The 17,955-nt window shown below is 41.8% G+C and overlaps 1 protein-coding gene across 7 annotated transcripts; it reads left to right on the forward strand.

Annotated features, from left to right (window-relative positions):
- Positions 1–568: 568 nt before the first annotated feature.
- Positions 569–17,906, forward strand: tdrd7b (tudor domain containing 7 b). 7 transcript variants are annotated; one of them, XM_084924480.1, is made up of 21 exons: positions 569–673; positions 2,171–2,377; positions 2,563–2,707; positions 7,245–7,452; positions 9,684–9,728; positions 9,821–9,894; positions 10,252–10,460; positions 10,614–10,976; positions 11,055–11,362; positions 11,439–11,631; positions 11,721–11,832; positions 12,285–12,487; positions 12,572–12,706; positions 13,932–14,015; positions 14,234–14,368; positions 14,526–14,636; positions 14,930–15,078; positions 15,196–15,437; positions 15,579–15,762; positions 15,850–16,010; positions 16,145–17,906. In XM_084924480.1, the coding sequence occupies exons 2-21, from the start codon at positions 2,171–2,173 to the stop codon at positions 16,363–16,365; spliced, it is 3,489 nt and encodes a 1,162-aa protein (XP_084780606.1). In that variant the 5' UTR covers positions 569–673; the 3' UTR covers positions 16,366–17,906. The 7 variants fall into 7 exon arrangements, with proteins under 7 accessions (XP_084780606.1, XP_084780608.1, XP_084780607.1 ...); XM_084924481.1 differs by lacking the exon at positions 569–673 and adding an exon at positions 1,228–1,337; XM_084924482.1 differs by lacking the exon at positions 9,684–9,728.
- The last annotated feature ends 49 nt before the right edge of the window (positions 17,907–17,955 follow it).

A 17,955-nucleotide genomic window follows, 5' to 3' on the forward strand; every position in this document is an offset into this window, starting at 1 on the left:
AGACTAAAAGAAGAAGAAATTGGAAAAATAGCGCCCCTCGTGGCTGGTAAATTCTGTTTGCAATGAAAACACCCAGCTTATGCGGTTACGAAAAAACACGGTACAATACAAGAATGGGATTTGCTGTTGGTTTACTGAGATTTCAATTAAAAAATGTGGCGGTTAAAAGCCACATCATCACATTTTACAGGGGAGGCAAATAAGTAGTCAGATTGTTTTACAGTTTGGTTTCTGTTCGACAAAATAACCATGCCAATTAATACACTAGTCTAATTGTGCTATATTAGTAATAAGTTAATATTAAAAGAAAGGATACATGAAATTGGCCGGGGGAGACAACTCTCTTCTGTTGTTATGTTCTTGTTATTATTTTTATTTTGGGTTGATCACTTATTACACATATCTGTGTTACAGTAACACGAAGGCCCTTCATGCGTTATTACGCACACACACACACACGCAACCGTTTTGGTGTGGATGTATCGGGTCCCTGGACGCGTATTGACGTGTAATTATCCAGAGGCCTATGCGCAGCCGACCAATCAGGTGGCGGAGGAGAGGCTGTGCCTGCCGGCCGGCACACACCGGGAACTAAGCCAACCCCCGTGGCGGTGACAGCGCCACAGCGACTGGACCAGGTCCCGACTTCACCACCTCGTCCGTGCGGAGCAAGGTAGACTGTTCTGGTAGCTTTTAGAATAACTTTCATGGGGCTTAAAAAGTTTAACTCCTGATAAAGCTTGGCCGGTGGTGTTTTTTTTTTTGTTTTTTTGGGGTGGCTACTCCCGGATTTGATGGTTGAAAAGTTTTCAATCGTGCTTGCAAACCTTCTTTCCGGCAGCTACTTTCGAAATTAAAGCTATTGTTAGTCATTTGCCTTGGGAAAGGTAACCGGTGTATCGCGATTGTTTTATTATGAAGGCAGAATTTATGTAGTTCCGGTATTTTGACGTCGCTTTTTAACTAACTCGACGTAGCCGCTGTCCCGGCTTTGGTAGGAGGATTTAACTCGATTTTGCGCGCAGTATGGTCCCATAAGCGGGCTATATACCGGGTCCGGTATGCTCTGTTGGTGTGATTGTATTTTTTCCGAGCCACTTAAGCACAGTTTTTGCTCATGAAACTCATAAAGGCAGAAAAAGTTAAAGCAAATAGTTTTGTCCCGATGGAGGGTGTGGAGTTGAAGTGTGACACGTTACGTCATTCATCCCTCTCCCGTCTGCTGTCTGCGCTGCTCAGAGTGGCCATATCAACAAGTGGCCTAAAGCCATCTCATTCTGAAATAGTCTGATACTTTAACTTCATCCTGCTCCAGTTCCACCACCTTCTTCATCACGGTACTACCTGAACGGATAAATATATTTAGAAATACTTTAATTTGAATAATTGATTTTTCGGGGACCAATTTCGAAAGAAGATCAGATATCGTGTGTTTCCCAAAGTGCAAAGTTGACGCTTTCCGAGTGTATCGCGTATTCCTAAATTTTAGTCGTTGTAATTTTTTTAAGGGGCAAGTTGAGGATTTCCACTTGTTTACACTCCAGTGTGTCCGGTGAGACCCCTAATCCTGCTTTCAGGGTGTGTCTCCATGTCGGTCAGAAGCGAGATTTGATACCAAATGCTTGTTGAAATCTAAAGTTTTCGTTTTACTTTTGCCTAAAGTTCGAAAGGGAGCAGCTCTGTATGTTTCAATTCCGCTGCAGGGCGCTTTAGTTTGGAAACCGAAAGCATTTTTGTGCAGAGAGATGGAATGTAACAGCCTTTTTCAAAATAAAAACACAAACAAGAGGAGCTCTTTGCCAAACAGATCGCTGTTTATTTACTGTATTTTTCAAAAGCAGGTTTTTATATACATTTTCTTGCTTTGGTCATGGATGTTTTTATGCCTAAAAGAAAAAGCAAATACTCTACTGATACTATGACTTCAGAATTCAGTTGCAGTTTTAGTCTGCAACAGAGATTTAGATTGATCTGAATACACTGTTTGTTTCTTGAAATCTGATCAACACGTCATGAAAACTTGCCTAACCAGTCCTTCATTGACCTACAGCGTAAACCCAGCCTGTGTGGACATTGGTATGGGTTTGTGTCATTATCAGAGTAAAAGATTTCAGAACTGAAGTGTTTAAAAAGTTGCGTTTTGGGTTTGTTTTTGTGTTTTTTTCTTCAGATGGCTGATGCAGAGGTGGCAAAAAAAATGCTGCGGGGCATCCTGCAGTCCAACAAAGGTGGAGTGTCATTGTCACACCTGCAGTCAGAGTATAAGGAGCTGACTGGGGAGCACATACCACATAAGCAGATGGGACACAGCAACCTGGATGCTCTTCTAGCCAGCATGCCATCTTTAGTCCGCATGGAGCGCAGCCGCTCGGGAGAGGTGTGTGCCGATGTGCTTCACATAAGCGGCGATGGATGATATATATTTTTCTGCTTTCTTTCTTTCTTTAAACACGTCATCGGTAGATTGTTACATTGTGTGATGTGCATTACGCCTGCAGGGTTTAACCATGTTTACATTACACTAGAGCACGACTGCATGCTTGTTGCATTCTCTATTTCCAGGTGGTTTGTTTTGCCTCAGGGGCCAAGGAGACAGGTCATCTAGCCAAGGTGGTGGCTCGTCAGCGCACATCCAAGAAGACGGGTCGACCTCACCTTGTCAACACCCAGATGAGGGTCAAACCAGCTGCCCCGCTTGTCCTCAATGGTAAAAAATAAAAAAAATAAAAAATTTGGGACCCGCACAGGGATGTCCACGTCAGCATATTCATAATGAATGTGTGTTGATCAGTTAATTAGCTCATTTGTTAGTAAAAGGAGAGGATTAGGCGCTGCTTATACTCTGCCTAGAGGTGGGCCTCCAGGTGCATTGTGGGATGAAGTCAGAGAACGAGTAACATCAGATGTGGTAACAGGAAAGCTAATCAGAAACTTCTTTTTGGAAGAATGAGTGGACATTCGATGAGCAGGTCTGAGCTCCAGCTTCCACAAATACTTTGACTGCTGCTGATAAAGAAGGTTCAAACAATCCTTAAATCCAAAGGTTACTGTTTTTCTTCCTTCAACCGTATGACTCTTTGATAAAGAAACAGAAGCATAGATTTGTTAATAGATTATTAGCTTTCAAGTACATCTTTGTTTAAGCATGACCATTTTAGACAAACTGGCAAATATTTTCATTCAAAGTTCTGCAATGTTTTTCTATTTTGCTGGTGTTATGTTTAAGTTCCGATGCATTTGACCTCCCTGGGCCAACATAGAAAACAGTAACTGGAGACCGCAGCACGACCCAAATTATTTGGACCATGTGCAGTCAACTCACGATCTCTTTACCCTCTGAAATGCGCACTTCACAGAAAGCGGCGAGGCATCCTCTTGCAGTCAGTTGCCATCTTCATACGTATCTACATCAGAAGAGTCAGGGGTGTGCTCACAGTCAGCAGGCTGCAGAAGAATAAATATGTGAATGATATACAGGTGAACTGATATGTTAGAAATTGCTTTGGACTTTTTGTGGGTCCTGAGGATTGAGACTCAGATGGAGCGCAGGCTTTATTCAGAGATAAATGTATACATTTCATACAGAAATAAACTCTGCAGTGCTCAACAGATTTGATAAACCACCTGTGATAAAAACAAGAAAACACAAAAATGTTTTAAAAAACTCGTTTTAAAGTAAAAGTTACTGAATTTCTGTTTGTATACCCATATTTGAACTGGCAGACTGGACTTTTCTGAGAAGTCAGAAGTTAATCAATCATAGCATTCAACCACTAAAACTAATTCTTCAGTTAAGGCGTGCAGGTAAATAACTGCGATAACTTTAGAAAAAAAAATGTATTTCACTGTTTTTGTGTTGTTGGGTTTTTTTTTTTTAGCTTTTTTGTTAATTAGCAAATTTGAACATACATGGATAACTACAAAAATTATTTTTTAGCATTAACAATATTTTGATTGAAGAGCTTCTGTATACTTGCAGATGAACCATTAATGAAGCATTAAAAAGTATTTTGGTAATTATCAGTAAGGCTGATTTAGGGCAATCAAGATACTGTTACTGTGACACATGCGTAAATGTGCCTGACGCTCTGGGTTTTTCGGCAGTGTGTGAAACTAAACCAGAGCTATGCACTATGCTGATAGAGAAGAGCAGCCACACTGCTGCCTGAAAAGGTCAACTCGAACCTGACCATCATTCATAGTTAATGTTGTAAAACACATCACAGAGTGAAAACATTTTTACATATTTATTAACTCTCAAAGTCTGCTGTTGTCAGTAATTCAAAAAGTTTATAGTTCATATTACATTTCAAAGTTAATCGGCACAGCTCGCCAAATGGCACTAAGAGGAATTTAACTCTTAGATGTTATACTGTTTATATTGCTGCGTTCGATTGAAAGTGTCTGAAGAAGAGAGCACGAGACTGGAAATGTTGCACATGTTAATTTAACTATAACTCTAACATACTTATATTCAGACATTAATGGAACACACTTAACAAGTCTGCGTTTGGGCAGACTTGTAATCGTGCTCACTGACGGGAAGTAAAGGGAAGAAAGAAGCATGAATGTTGTTCTCTGTGTGCGCACTGCTGAGAAAGGACAGGGAGACGTGTTTTTATTCTGCTCACTGTAAAAAGTTAAACAAGATGTATCCTCATATGCACTGGCATTTTCCCCTCCCTCTGACTCTCCATCAGGTTCAGTTCAGAGTAAAACTCCAAGTATTTATTGTTTTGCAGTCATTGCAGGAGCACGAATATGTGGAGCTCGGCTAGAAAAAGCGATTGAAGACGGCGTAAATTACATCACAAAACTGAACATGTGTTAGCATAAACAACCTAAAGATTGGACGTTGTTGTATTGTTGTAGAATATCTACCCTAATGTTGCAGTTTTCCTCAAAATCAAAGAAAAAACACTTTTCAGAGATAAACTGAGAGCTCGATTTGGTAAGTGAGCCATTTAGTGGAGCCATCTGCTGTGTAAAAGCCCGATGACGATGACGGAGCAGTTTTGTAGTACCCAAACTTTCACATTTTCACACAACAAAAAGGAGCTTTTCCAGACTCCTCTAGCGCTACAGTGCAGCAGTGCTGCTGCAGCAGCATAGAAACAGAAGTGGTGTTCAGTGTCTATCTCAGTGCTGTGACAATGCAAAATGCAAATGCTTTATGTGCTGCAGCCTCACAGTTTGTAGATGAACAGCTGCCCTGTTTAACTGCCCCTCTGTGGAGACCTGCTCATCCTTTAGGTACTAAGGATATCTCACACACTCAGACAAGCAGCTCCACGGTATTCAGGGCTGCACGTGAGCATCAGGTGCACCGAGATCTCAGCCCGTATACATCCTTACTGCGTGTCCGCAAACATTTCTAAACTTTTATTTATCGTTTTGCATTCACACACACACACACACACACACACACTTGCACTAAAACATTTACAGTGCACACACCTCTGCTAGACTGTGATGCTGCAGGATATTCTGAGAGCCAGAGGAGGAAGTGGGAGGTGGTAGTGCAGGGAGGAGAAAGAGAGAGAGAGGGAGACAAAGGAGTAGAGGAGAGAGAAAGAGTGGCAGTGAGACGGTTGGAGGAGAAGAAAGATGGAGGGATGGTGAAATGGTAAGGAGACAAGGAAGGAAGGAGTCAAAAAAGGAGAGAGAGAGGGAGGGAGAGGAGGATGTTGAAATCTGAGGCTAACACGGTCTGTAGCAGCTGAGAGTCAGCTGCAAGCGAGGAGACGCTGATTCACAAATCAAGCTCTCTCTTCCCCACGCACATGCACCCTCTCCTTCTCTCCTCCCCGCTTGGGTTATTATTATTCAGGCAGAGACAGACCAGGGACTGTGTGTCCATGCCGGTGAGGTGATGCAGCGTCTGCTCTTAGTATTGGTGTGTATGTTTGTGGGTGTTTGTCCTTGACTGTATCTGCATGTGGATTTATGCTTATGCCTGCTGGGTTTCTCTAATGTGTGTGTGTGTGTGTGTTTGTGTGTATAGTTCAGTGATTTATTAACTGGCTGATTTATTAATTGACTGAGTGCCAGTGGCCAATAGGATGTCCACAGAATAGATTTAGATGCGGGAATTGCCTGCTGATGACTTTTGAAGTCAGTGGCTGATGAAGGAGCTCTTTTCTCTCAATAGAAATTGTGGAGATTCAGTGAGAACAGAGTGAATAAGAAAGCAGGAGAAAGTTCTGGATCTCACAGAGAAGCAAAGAGATTGAGAAGAAAGAGTGGAGATAAAAGATGAGTGAGTGTGCGGAAGAAATGAAAAGGACAGAGTGTTGGAGTGTAAATGACTAAGGGTTATGCACAGGAGGTATACTGGTGAGGTCATCGCGCAGAAATGTGATGTCAGGACAAATGTGAATGGTGTAACTCTGACTTTCCATCTTTCTGCTGGATAAACAGGGACTGTAATGGATTACAATTACTGGATTTATACTCACATCAGACTAATCCTGACGTTTTTTGTTACATGTACCTCCAGTCTTAAACTAAACATATACGCCATACAGTTGAACTTGTGTTTCACCTTAGCTGTGCCAGTTGAAAGGAATAAACTTTGTTTTCCGTTATCGCTTCAAGCTAAACGAGCCATCTGTTCAATAACTGGTTCACTACAGCCATGTGTCGGTTATCTTAACTGAACATAAAGACTGGAAGCAAGTGGAAACACCAGGACTTGCTCCTTTTAGATTTTAAAAGTACATCAGCTCTGCAGGCCTGAAGCTAAAAAATCTCTGTTTGATCTTTTTTGCTTTTTTTAAATACAAAAACATAAATATGAAGTTTGAATACTACAGCAGCAATTTCATTACTGTCTTCTTGATTTTTGTACTAATCTTAAGCCAACCCTCATAGCAGAGACATGTGTTATCTATATTTCCATCTTAATCTGAACAAGCTTCACTTTGCCCGCCCATTTATTACACAAGCTGTATGATCATTTAAACAGAGAAGCTGAAAGCCTTGATTATACTTTCCGTGTCAGCGAGTCTGCTTGGGTTCTTTCAGGCTGGGTGACATAAATGCCTGTTTTTTGTGACCACGTGGACTTTTTACAGTAGAACGCAACAACTGCAAGGATTTCAGGCACACTGTCCATGTCCTAGAATCAGGTTTAGCTTAGTTAGGTTGTATGTGTGTCTGTATGTGTTTGTGTTCTTGCACTTGTATTCACTTCAAGTCCATAACTTTATTTTTTTTCTTGTTTGCTTTCTCTCTCTCCACAGCCAAACCTCAAAACTCTCTGAGGCAACCGAACCACCGTGGCCGAGGTGGGGGTAGAGGAGGAGGCCCTGGCCGTGGGGCTGGACATGGAGACTTCAGACAGGCAAGAGACTTAAGGGATGGCCCATCAGAGGGCAAGACTGGGGGGCATCCGAACAAGATGTCCAGTCAGAACACATCCAACAGGAAAGGAAACCAACCTCCAGACAAGTGAGTAAAGCAATTTGGATTTGGATGAGAGTGAGTAGATCCAGAGGGAAGGTTGAGAAGAGCGGTGTTTCACTTTTCAGATCAGATTGGCAGTTAAGTTTATTTATTTGATTAGATGATATAAAATGCCCTCAATAGTAAAATCCAGTCTTTGGAACTGGACAATAGAGTGAAAAATTCTTTAGGGTTTCACTATGAAAAGATCTAATTAAGCTCACATCCTTCAACCCCACCTCCACATATTTGTGGGGATTTTTTTGTACACTTACATGTGTCAGTCATCAACCAGACTTCCACAGTCCTTTGGAAACCCATGTAGAGTAATGAGCCACAGGCAGCTGTGCTCAGAAAATTCAGATCTCATGCCAGAAAAGTTGTTTTAAAATATTTCAGTCATGGAAGATATAAAGGAGCTCATTTTGTTGTCGTCTTTATTTGCTTTTATAAAGTTATAGGCAACGTAAAAATTCATTGCTACCCTCTCTTTCTGCCTTCTCTCCACCTGTGTGAGCTGAGCTGAATCAAAACGAGCAGACATCCATTCACGAGTCTGCTCGTGAATGGATGTCTGGTTGAACTCTGCTTGGTTTCTGGATGATAACCATCTCCCTGCTGCTGCTGCTGCTGCTTATTCAGCACTGGGCTGATGATACGCTCTCTACATTATTCTGGTTCTCTCTCTGTATTCTGTCTCCCTTCATTCTTTCTATCTTTGTTCTTCCTTCTTTTTTATAAATGTATCTAACATTGTTCCATTTGTACTCGTGCTGCTGCTAACATTTGCTACATCATATTTCATCAACAATGAATCAAATATCACTTCTGCTCAATGACTGTTTCTCCCACTTCCATCCACCCACTATTTAGTTCACCGTCCTGTGAAAACAACTGACATCAGTTCTCTATCTGTATCACTGAAGGTGCTGCTGGCCCTCTGTAGCACAATGGGGCAACAGGGTGGGACGCCTGGTGTATTGGCAGGGGACACGAGCCCAGTGCAGGGGGAGCATGAGCCCGTTTTAATCCCTGTTCTATTCTGTGGTAGATTAACTCTTCTAAACCGGCACAGAGTGAATCAGCACATCTCTCTGTATCCCTCTAGATGTTCCACTGTGCAAGCCAGAGTCATCATCATTTATTTGTGTGTGTGTGTGTGTGTGTAGTGTGTGCAGTAGCACTATGGGCTGCCTGGATGTGCAAGCTGTAAATTCAGTAAAAAGACAGGCGCAGTACAACACTGAATTACATTTAAACATCATTTATATGTCATTTGATGAAAAACCAGTGAAGTAAGGAAAACATTACTTAAGTTGAAGATGGTTCATTAGATTACAATAAAAGGTACAATAAAAGCTCATAACTTTAGAAAACGACTATATTTGTCTCAAATTAAAAACTACTCTTCTTCATTCTTGCCAGCGTACTGAGGCAGGCAAACACTTGGACACCTTTATATCTGCACACTGCACGACTGAACCTGTTGTACTGCTTTCAGTCATTTTATTACCCGGCCAATAAAAAAACACTGGGCGTTGTGATTGATGGAGACCTCCACATTAATGTTGCTACATAAAAATAACATCTGTAGTTATTCAGGACGCTTCAATAAAAAGCCTGAATTTACTTTTAATTGTTTATTCCTTCAGTGTGTTTTCACCACCTCCACAGGCCTCAAAAAATAAAGAAAGAGGTCAGTGTAGTGCACATTTCCTGTTATTGTGTTTTGTAATATACAGATTTTATGTGTAGGTAAGACATTTGGGGCTCTGAAGCGAATGGTGCTGTTGCTCTGTTTATTGACTGCACGATTACATTAACATGTACCTGAGTGAGGCAAGAGTTCTGACTGATTGGAGAAATGTTTAAACAGAGCTGTGTGATTTGAGTTGACCCTCAGACATGATAAAGATGAGGGGCAGACGAAATTGATGGAAGATCAGTGAAGATTTCAGCAGAATAAAGAGATGGATATTCTACTCAGTGCACAGATAGAGGTACTCAGCAGATCACTGCATTGGGAAACTAGTGCAACGCAGTTCCTGCTGTGCAGTATCTCAGGATTAACAGGTCATCATTCTGAGAACAGATCAAAATTTGCTTTTGAACTTTTGCAAGCTATCTGTTTGGACTTTGAAATGTTACCTGAGTTATTTTGAAGCTCTGATTGTGCTTTGCCTCAAATAAGATAGAAGACCTTCCAGCTCCAAATCAAATGTAATGTTTTTTTAAAGGATGCCCCAAGAGTCAGACGTTCTAATCAAAGAAGGAAGAAACAGGTAGACAGCCTGTCATCAGTATTTTCTTTTTCTTTGCCTTGTAGAACTTCCAAAAAGCTAATTATCCTTCTTGTTTGTTCTCTTGTGCTCAGGAGGATGACCCTACCATCACGGTTTCAGAAAGAGGTGCACGCTCACCTTTCCAGAAACTCCCAGCAGACCGCTCGTAAGTAGGACAGGCTCCTTTTCAGCACACTAAAAATACGTGTTGTGTATCGTCCTGTCCTCCAAATCGGCAGAAGATAATTCGTTTCTGATTATTAGTGATTTTTTTATATATCGTTCTTTCCTTTATTTTGGATTTCCTTCGAGTCAGCACACAAAAATAGAAGTAATGGGACTTTTTTCACTCTCCTATTTTGTTTTCTCTTTTGCTTCTGTTTCACTTTTAGAGGTGAAGTCACGTCATTCAATCTAATAGTTTAGGTCCAAGGAAATGATTACTATAGAAGCAGTAGTGGGCTTTATACATGTGTCTGATCTTTTTTTCCTTCTTGTCTGTTTTTCTCTATTTATCTTCCAGCACCCTCAAACTTAAATGAGAGCTTTGGTTCTGGGAAAGCAAAGCCCTACAACCCCCAACTGGTCCAAGGTCACATCAGAGAGATCTTGGCGAAGTACAGTAATGGCTTCTGGGTGTCCAAACTGCCTCAGATGTACAGAGAGCTTTACAAACAAGACCTGCCCACAGAGGCCATTAAAGACCTGGAGATCTGGACGCACATTTGCATAGTATGTGTCGCTGTGATGCTGTATTTATTATTCGTGCTTTGGTAGCTTAATAAGGGTTTCTGTTTCCAAGCAAAGAGAAAGATAATTCTAAAACATCACTGTAGTGCAATGCAAAATGCTTTTGTAATAGGGCTGCTCCGTTTGTTCTTCCAGGTAGAGAAAACCTGCAGCAGCAACCCATCAGAGCGGCTTCTCTACCCTGCCAAGGAACAGACAAACACTTCCTCCTCCTCTTCGCCCATCCTCACCCACCCAAACTCTGCTACAACCACAAACGTGCCCGCAGACAAACCTTTCCAATCCTCTGTCCAGCAGAGACCCCCCAGCACTCGTCCGACTCGCTCTGGCTCTCGGTCTTCTCAGTCTCCACCTTCATCCTCCTCTTCACCCAGCCCTCCCTCGTCCCCTGCAACCCTCAGCCCTGACCTGAAGCAGAAGCTGGAGGAACTGTTAGTGAAGTACTCCAGTGGCCTGTGGGCCCATGCGCTACCCAAGCTCTTCCAGGACACCTACAAAGTCAGTAATACTTCAGTATACTTTTATGTACATGCCGGGTGAACCTGATAATATTATTATATCTTATGTGTCTTTAAGACCAAACTGCCAGGACATGTTCTGGTCAACCTCGATCTCCTCTCTGACATCTGCACCATCGACTACCCGATGCCTGACAACCCCAAGAGGGCCATCCTGTACAGGCGAAGCAGTACTGGAGGTGGAGGAGGAGAGGACGAGAACTGCAACAGGAGGAACTCTTCAGCCAGTGAGGAGGAGCTGAGGGTGAGAAAGGAGCTGGGGAGGAGGCTCAGTAACCAGGCAGTGCCTCCACTACAGATCCCCAAAGAGGAGTACCCCTCTGTGCTGGTGGTGGAGGCAACCAACACGAACGGGGTTTTACTCAGGTAAGACAGAAGTTGTGCGATTGCGTCGTAACAAGGCGGAGAGCATAAATCCCTGACTGTCTCTCCTCCGCTGCAGGTACATCGGTGAGGGTTACTCCCAGGCTCAGGAGTCCATGGAAGATGAAATGAGAGAGTTTTATGGTTTGGACCAAAGCAGCCCAACACCTGTATCATCCCTATCCTCGGGTCAGCTTGTTGCAGTCAGGGCGGAGGAAGAGGAGGAGATTCTGAGGGCACAAGTCTGTGAGGTCATGACTGACAAGGTCAAGGTGAGGGGTCAAACACAGGAAATGATCTGAAGGATTAATTTGAGGAAGTATAAGTTCTCCCTCTGATCTTTCCTTTTTTGGCTCTATAGGTGTATTATGTGGATCATGGCTTCTCAGAGGTGATCAGCAAAAACAAAGTGTTTGAACTGCATGAGAAGTTCTTTAAACTGCCTTTCCAGGCAGCCAAGTGTAAACTGGCAGGTGGGTGTACTCATCATTTAATCATAAAAACACAAGTAATTTGGAAGAAAACTGAACATTACTTAAAGAAATTTGTTGCCACTCCTGTCAAACTTTCCTTTTCCTTTCTTAGTTGGTTCGTATGCACAAAAGACTGAGATTTTATTCCCGGGATTTTAAGTAAAGTTGCCTCCACACAGCGAAAAGCTGTGGAGATTAGTCCAAAAATCTTTATACGTCATTTTGCACATAACTGTTCGAGTTGTGTAAGTAGATGTCGGTAAAGCAGCCAATAAACAGTCGACCAGTCAGAAATGTTCAGTGCTGCAGGGCCCAGTCAGAGTTGTGAGCAGGGACATTTAGAGGTAAATTAAGGTATCCTGAACAGATCTGATCGTTCTATGGAAAAGAGCTTCTCCAAAGGTTTCTAGTACCTGAGAATATATATTTTTTGAATCTTTGTGTGTGACTAGGCCTTGAGCCATTCTGTCAGGACCCGGTGGTGCTGAAGAAGTTTGAGACGATGGCGAGTGGAAAGATTCTCTTGGCTGAGATCCTAGAGAGAGGGCAGACCCCTCTGGTTGTCCTGTACGACACGTCGCAGGATGATGACATAAACATCAACGCTGCCTGCATGAAAGCTCTGCACGACAAGTCGCTAGCGAGTCCGTTACAGGTACCGAAGTGATTGTGCGTGAATACATGTGGGTATGCATGTGGTTTTGTAACACAGCAAAATTGTTTTTATGGCTCTCCTCAGGTGAACAGCGCTTATATGAATGTGGCCATCAGTAGCGTTTGTTCAGATGGGACTATCTACTGTCAGCCTCCCTCCAGAGGTCTTACCAAAATGAATGAGACGCTGGAGAAAATAGAGACGTACTTCCACTCACAGGTAAATACCTGCTTCGTGTGCTGTCTCAGAGCTTTTTTGGAACTGTGATACTTTTATCACTATGCAGATTGATTATAATCTTGTAGCCTTGATATGTTCTATCTACTTATCATAGTGTAAGAGAAAAGCTAAAACAGCTAACATGACTAATATCTTGTCATTTTTAATTGATATGCAAATATTACAGCTGAGCATATGCAGAAGAACAGACAGCGTGTTTTAGAAAATGCAAAAATATTATTTAATTTAAATTACATTTATTTCAAGTATATTATATAATAGTATCTATTACACACTGTAGCTGTTTATGTTACTATTTTCAGTATAGTGTGTCTCCTTGTGGTCAACTCATGCACTGTTAAATGGCTACACTTGAACGTTACTCTGCAAACAGCAGTTGACAAAACAACTCAACCGAACATTGTGTAGTCGTAGTCGCTTTTGTCCAGCAGTAGGCCCAGGTGAAACAGAATTAGTCGGTTTTCTGCAGATCTGTTTCCAGGACACCTCCAAGATTTCATGGCTATGTTTGAGTAGATTACCTTCAGAAAACTTCATGCTAATTTCAGGCTCTGAGGACTTGAATGAGACTTGTTCCAAATGAGATTTTCATTTTCTAGCTCACACTTCTCTTTCTGTGGCTTTACATTTTATCATTTCTTAGAGTTTATATAAAAATGCATGTATTGCCATTAAATAACTGGATCACATTGGGTCATACATACATGCGTCCTGTGTACAAACTGGAAAATAATCCAACCTTTTATCTCTTCTTCTAATTCTCTTTGAATTAGTAGATCGGAGCTCATCAACGTCATCTTAAAAAGACTTTTGTGAATGTAACAATGCCATGTGTTTTCTCTCAGGCAGTGTTGTGGACAGATTAAGATTAGGTTGCTAATCTGGAGTTAAGACATGGCCAAGCCACTTAGTCTGTTAGCAGCACAGTGCAGCGGATGCTTTTGTAGTTCAGCGGCCTTTAAAGCGTGTAGCGTCATTTTTACGTCAGCGTTTGGGTAAACAGAGCAGAGCTGCCAGCGTGTTGTGTTAAGACAGAAGATTTATTGGATCAGATGAGTTTAGGTCAAAAATACACAGAATGAAACATTAAACATGAGGAAACATTTTAGATCAAAGTCACATTGTAACACTGTAGTCAAATGTAACAATTATGGGTTTTTTTGTTTTTTTATTAAAGATTTTAATTCCATTAATTTTATTCCAGGTAACATCAGAGTTCCTGGTCTCCCGACCTTTTTGTGGGAAAAGATGTTTGGCTCGCTACAAAGGAAAATGGTCCCGTGTCGAGGTAACTGTTTCCTGCAATAAACAATGTGAATTATTAAACAAGTTCAAGGAAGGAACAAAATGACTGTTGCACAATAGAGGACCATTTGTTAACCTTTGATAAGCAGTCACTACCTCAGTTAATCCTTGTGTTGCAATCAACACCAAGTATAGTTATCTGTTTATCTATAACTTTTCTCCGAGGCAGTTTAAAAACGTGACGCTTTCTTGTCTCTTTAGATCACCAACCTTCATGGCAGCAGAGTGTTGGACATCCTGTTCATTGATGTGGGTGTGCAGGCTTCTGTCGAGGTGTTTGAGCTGAGGGAGATTCCTCCCCCATTCCTCCGTGACCTTATGGCTATCCCACCACAGGTCAGGGTCTATGTCTTTAATGTGCAGACAGTGAACACCCGACCAGAGAAATAAGTAATAAGATCATATATGTCATTTATACAGTTAGGATTTAGACGGTATCTGTAGAAATGTGGGCATATTGTTAGATAAGCTGATGCATGCAACCTGTGTTCAGGCTGTGAAGTGCTGTCTAGCAGACCTGGCTGTCAGTGTTGGATCCTGGACTCCAGATGCTGTGCAGTGGCTTCGAGACAAAGTGTTGAACACCACTGACTGTAGCATGAAGGTAAATGGCTTTGTCCCCTTTATAAATGTATTTTTTGGCCTTTTGAGCTGAAGAGGTGGAGATGATGATAAAAAATAGACTTACAAACATTCACACTATCCTTTTTTTTACATATAGCAATATATTTAGATTGATTTAGAAACTCAAAACAACAGTGAAAAGTATTCTAATATATTCTATTCTAAAATATTCTACTATGAAGAAACTAAACGCAGCCGTAAATGTGTTAAATTAGTTTTCTGTGTTTTTTTTCTCTGTGTTTTTCTTCTTTGTGTCCTTCCACACTCACCAAGGTTGCCAAAGTGGATGAAAAGAAGCGCTGCATTCACGTCCACTTATTCACAGACAAGAACTTCCATGACCCGAACCGCAGCCTCAACCGTCAGATGGCCCAGTCTGAGCTGTTAAAGCAGCAACCAGACGTCTTCCTGACCAGCCACAGGTTCTCGATGATAGTTTTTCACCTGTTCACTCTGTGCCCTCCAGCTAATGTCTATTTTTTCTCCTTTCTCAGTTGTAATTCATTTAAACTGAATTTCTAGTTTTATGACTTTCTCAGCTCTGCCAGGATTTCCACACCTACTTCATCCACCAAGACCTCCAGTGCCAGTAACTCCACCAATGGCAGCCCAACATCAGCTAATGTCCCAGTCAAGCCTCACCTCAGGAGGGCTCTGTCGGGACCCAAAGGCAGTGGAGGCGGTGGAAACACCACCACCATCCCCAGCAGCCCGACAGAAACACCATCATCTCCCACATCCTCTTTCCAGCTGCCACCACCATTAGAGCTGCCCACTATAGGTACCAAGGAAGAGTATATTGTCTAAAGAAAACACTGTTGTTATTTGTCTTTTTTTTTAAACACCCACCACACAGTATATACTGCATTTGAATGCTCTAATCCTCAATGTTCTTATTTCACCTTGGACTCTGCTTTTTCAGGAAACAACATAGATGTATACGTATCTTTGGCGTGCCACCCCGGCCACTTTGTGCTACAGCCATGGGGAGACATGTACAGACTGGTAGTGCTGATGGGAGAGATGATTCTCTACTACAATAAAACAGAGGAGAAACCACTAAACGTAGAGAAGAATCAGATTTATGCTGCTAAAGTGGAAAACAGGTGAGTTTACAACTACAAATCTCACAACGTATGCTGTTAAGAACTTGAATTGTAAGTGCGTGTGCTTTCTCTCCATCAATTCTTCAGCTGGCATCGTGTGCTGGTGAAGGGAGTTCTGAACAGCGGCTTGGTGTCTGTTTATGAGTTGGACTATGGTAAGCACGAGCTGGTCAGCTGCACACAGCTCAGACCTCTGATCAAAGAGTTCAGGCAGCTGCCGTTTCAGGGAATCACGGCTCAGCTGGCTGGTGAGTACACGTCACATGACACTCAGTCAACTGGGCTATACAATTACATCAATCTGCAAGACTTGCGTTTGATTTATGAATTATTATTTATACCTATTTATTTATGCCTGGTTCTCATTTGTTTTGACCTGCAGGAGTGAAGCAAAGGCAGTGGTCCGAGGAGGCCTCCATTGTTTTCCGGCACCACGTGGAGAAGAAGCCTATGGTGGCCCAGCTGGAGGCAGTACAGGAAGCCACTAACCCATGGGAGAGGAAGCTGACTGTCTTCCTAGTTGACACTTCCCAGGAAGAAAAGGACACCTGGGTGCATGACATCATGGCTGAGTTTGCAGATGAGCTGACCAACGAGCTGTAAACAATAGAGGACCACTGAGAAGTCTTACTAGTCAGATCCTGTTGATCAAAGAAGGCGCAGTGTGTCGTGGATAGAAAAAATAGAAGAAGCTTATCTGTCTTTATCTATATACCTACCATCTAGTTGGATTAAAGAAAGGAAGAAAGGGGTTTCCTAAAGAGATGAACAGAGTTTGAGAAGTAAGAAGGGACACTGAGATGTTTGGCAGCATGTAGAGGAACGAAGACGACATGAAGAAATGAAGGCACCGTAGCTGCTGTAGTGTTAAAGGCTGCACACAGAAGGATACTGTGATGTGATGTGATTTGAGTTACTGCAGTGTGACCAATGGACAGCATGCCCATTCATGATGGCTAAGTACATAATTGATACAAACAGATCTACAGTACAAAAATAAACTGTTAATTAAATCAGTATAACCTCGCAAAGCAGTCAGAATGGTACAGCATGCATTCAAAATATTCGGTATGGGCTTTAATCCAAAGCATCCTAAAGCACCATGACCGGTTTTAGTGTGTGTCATCCTGGGAAAGCCAGAACACCCTCAATCCTGCCAATGCGAGCACCACACAAAGTGAACCGAGCAAGTTCTCTCGCGCAAGGAAGACGTACAGTATATGCACCTGTTTACTAAATCTGCTTTTGGGATGGTGCTTCTCATTGTCACAAAGTGTACAAAAAGTGGAGCAAACATTCCAGTGAACGTAGGAGAAATGGATGGGAGGTCGTAGAGAGCAGGAGCTTTTATTTTGAAATTACTTCATGTGCAAAATATAAGTAACTGGTATTCAGTGGAAAGTATCAAATTAATGATGAGCATTTTTTATTTGTCTGCTGAACCTGTTGGTGAAATACAACACAGAATTTATTGTGGTTTGAAGACGAGTTTTACAGTGTGGATGTGTAAAACTTCGGTGTAGGTTTGGGATTTACAGTTTTATTAAAAAATGAAGGATAAATAATGCATCAAAGCTACATTGTGACCAGCTCTAAGCAAGATAAATGTGCATTTTTAGAATCTCAAAAGTCTAACATACGAGAGAAAATGCATGACAAACTCCTGATTATAACTCCTGTGACGTCAGCGCCTCGTCCATCTCTGTGCTTTTTCGGGAATTTGATTTTTCTGGCTCATGTTTCCGTTTCTTGCCTGGCATTGAGACATAAATCTCAGCAGATTACTCGTGCTGCATGTTACAGATTCCCTGAGCTACGGTTTAGTTTGACGTTATAGTAAGAACAATAATTACGATATTAATACGCAGATTAAGTTTAATGTAGTGATATATTTATAGAGTTTTAAATGGAGGATAAATTGGGCTTATGATTGGCTAAATGTCGGCCTGATGTGGGATTTGATTCTGAAATGTGAAACTTTTCTTTCTGATAATTTGAATGTGCAATTCTAATTCTGACGATAGCCGACCTGACATTACCTTATTTATATTTAACTTATATTCTCTGGATAATAATGATCACTATCATTCCTATTTTGTTTAACAATGACCTGGAAACAATAAAAAAGATGTTTTTGGAATGAAGTCTGCTGTGACGTGATGCTCGTTGTGATGTGTCATGACGTTTCAGTGA

The sequence above is a fragment of the Perissodus microlepis genome, chromosome 3, assembly GCF_051167445.1.
Source record: "Perissodus microlepis isolate ML-2025 ecotype Zambia chromosome 3, ASM5116744v1, whole genome shotgun sequence".
Taxonomy (NCBI): domain Eukaryota; kingdom Metazoa; phylum Chordata; class Actinopteri; order Cichliformes; family Cichlidae; genus Perissodus; species Perissodus microlepis.

Excerpts from the sequence above, each read along its gene's own strand:
- tdrd7b (XM_084924480.1), top strand. The coding sequence starts at position 2,171 with ATGGCTGATGCAGAGGTGGCAAAAAAAATGCTGCGGGGCATCCTGCAG. Across the intron at positions 9,729-9,820 it reads ATCAAAGAAGGAAGAAACAG|GAGGATGACCCTACCATCAC; the intron begins GTAGACAGCCTG and ends TCTTGTGCTCAG. Across the intron at positions 14,637-14,929 it reads CCACTGACTGTAGCATGAAG|GTTGCCAAAGTGGATGAAAA; the intron begins GTAAATGGCTTT and ends ACACTCACCAAG.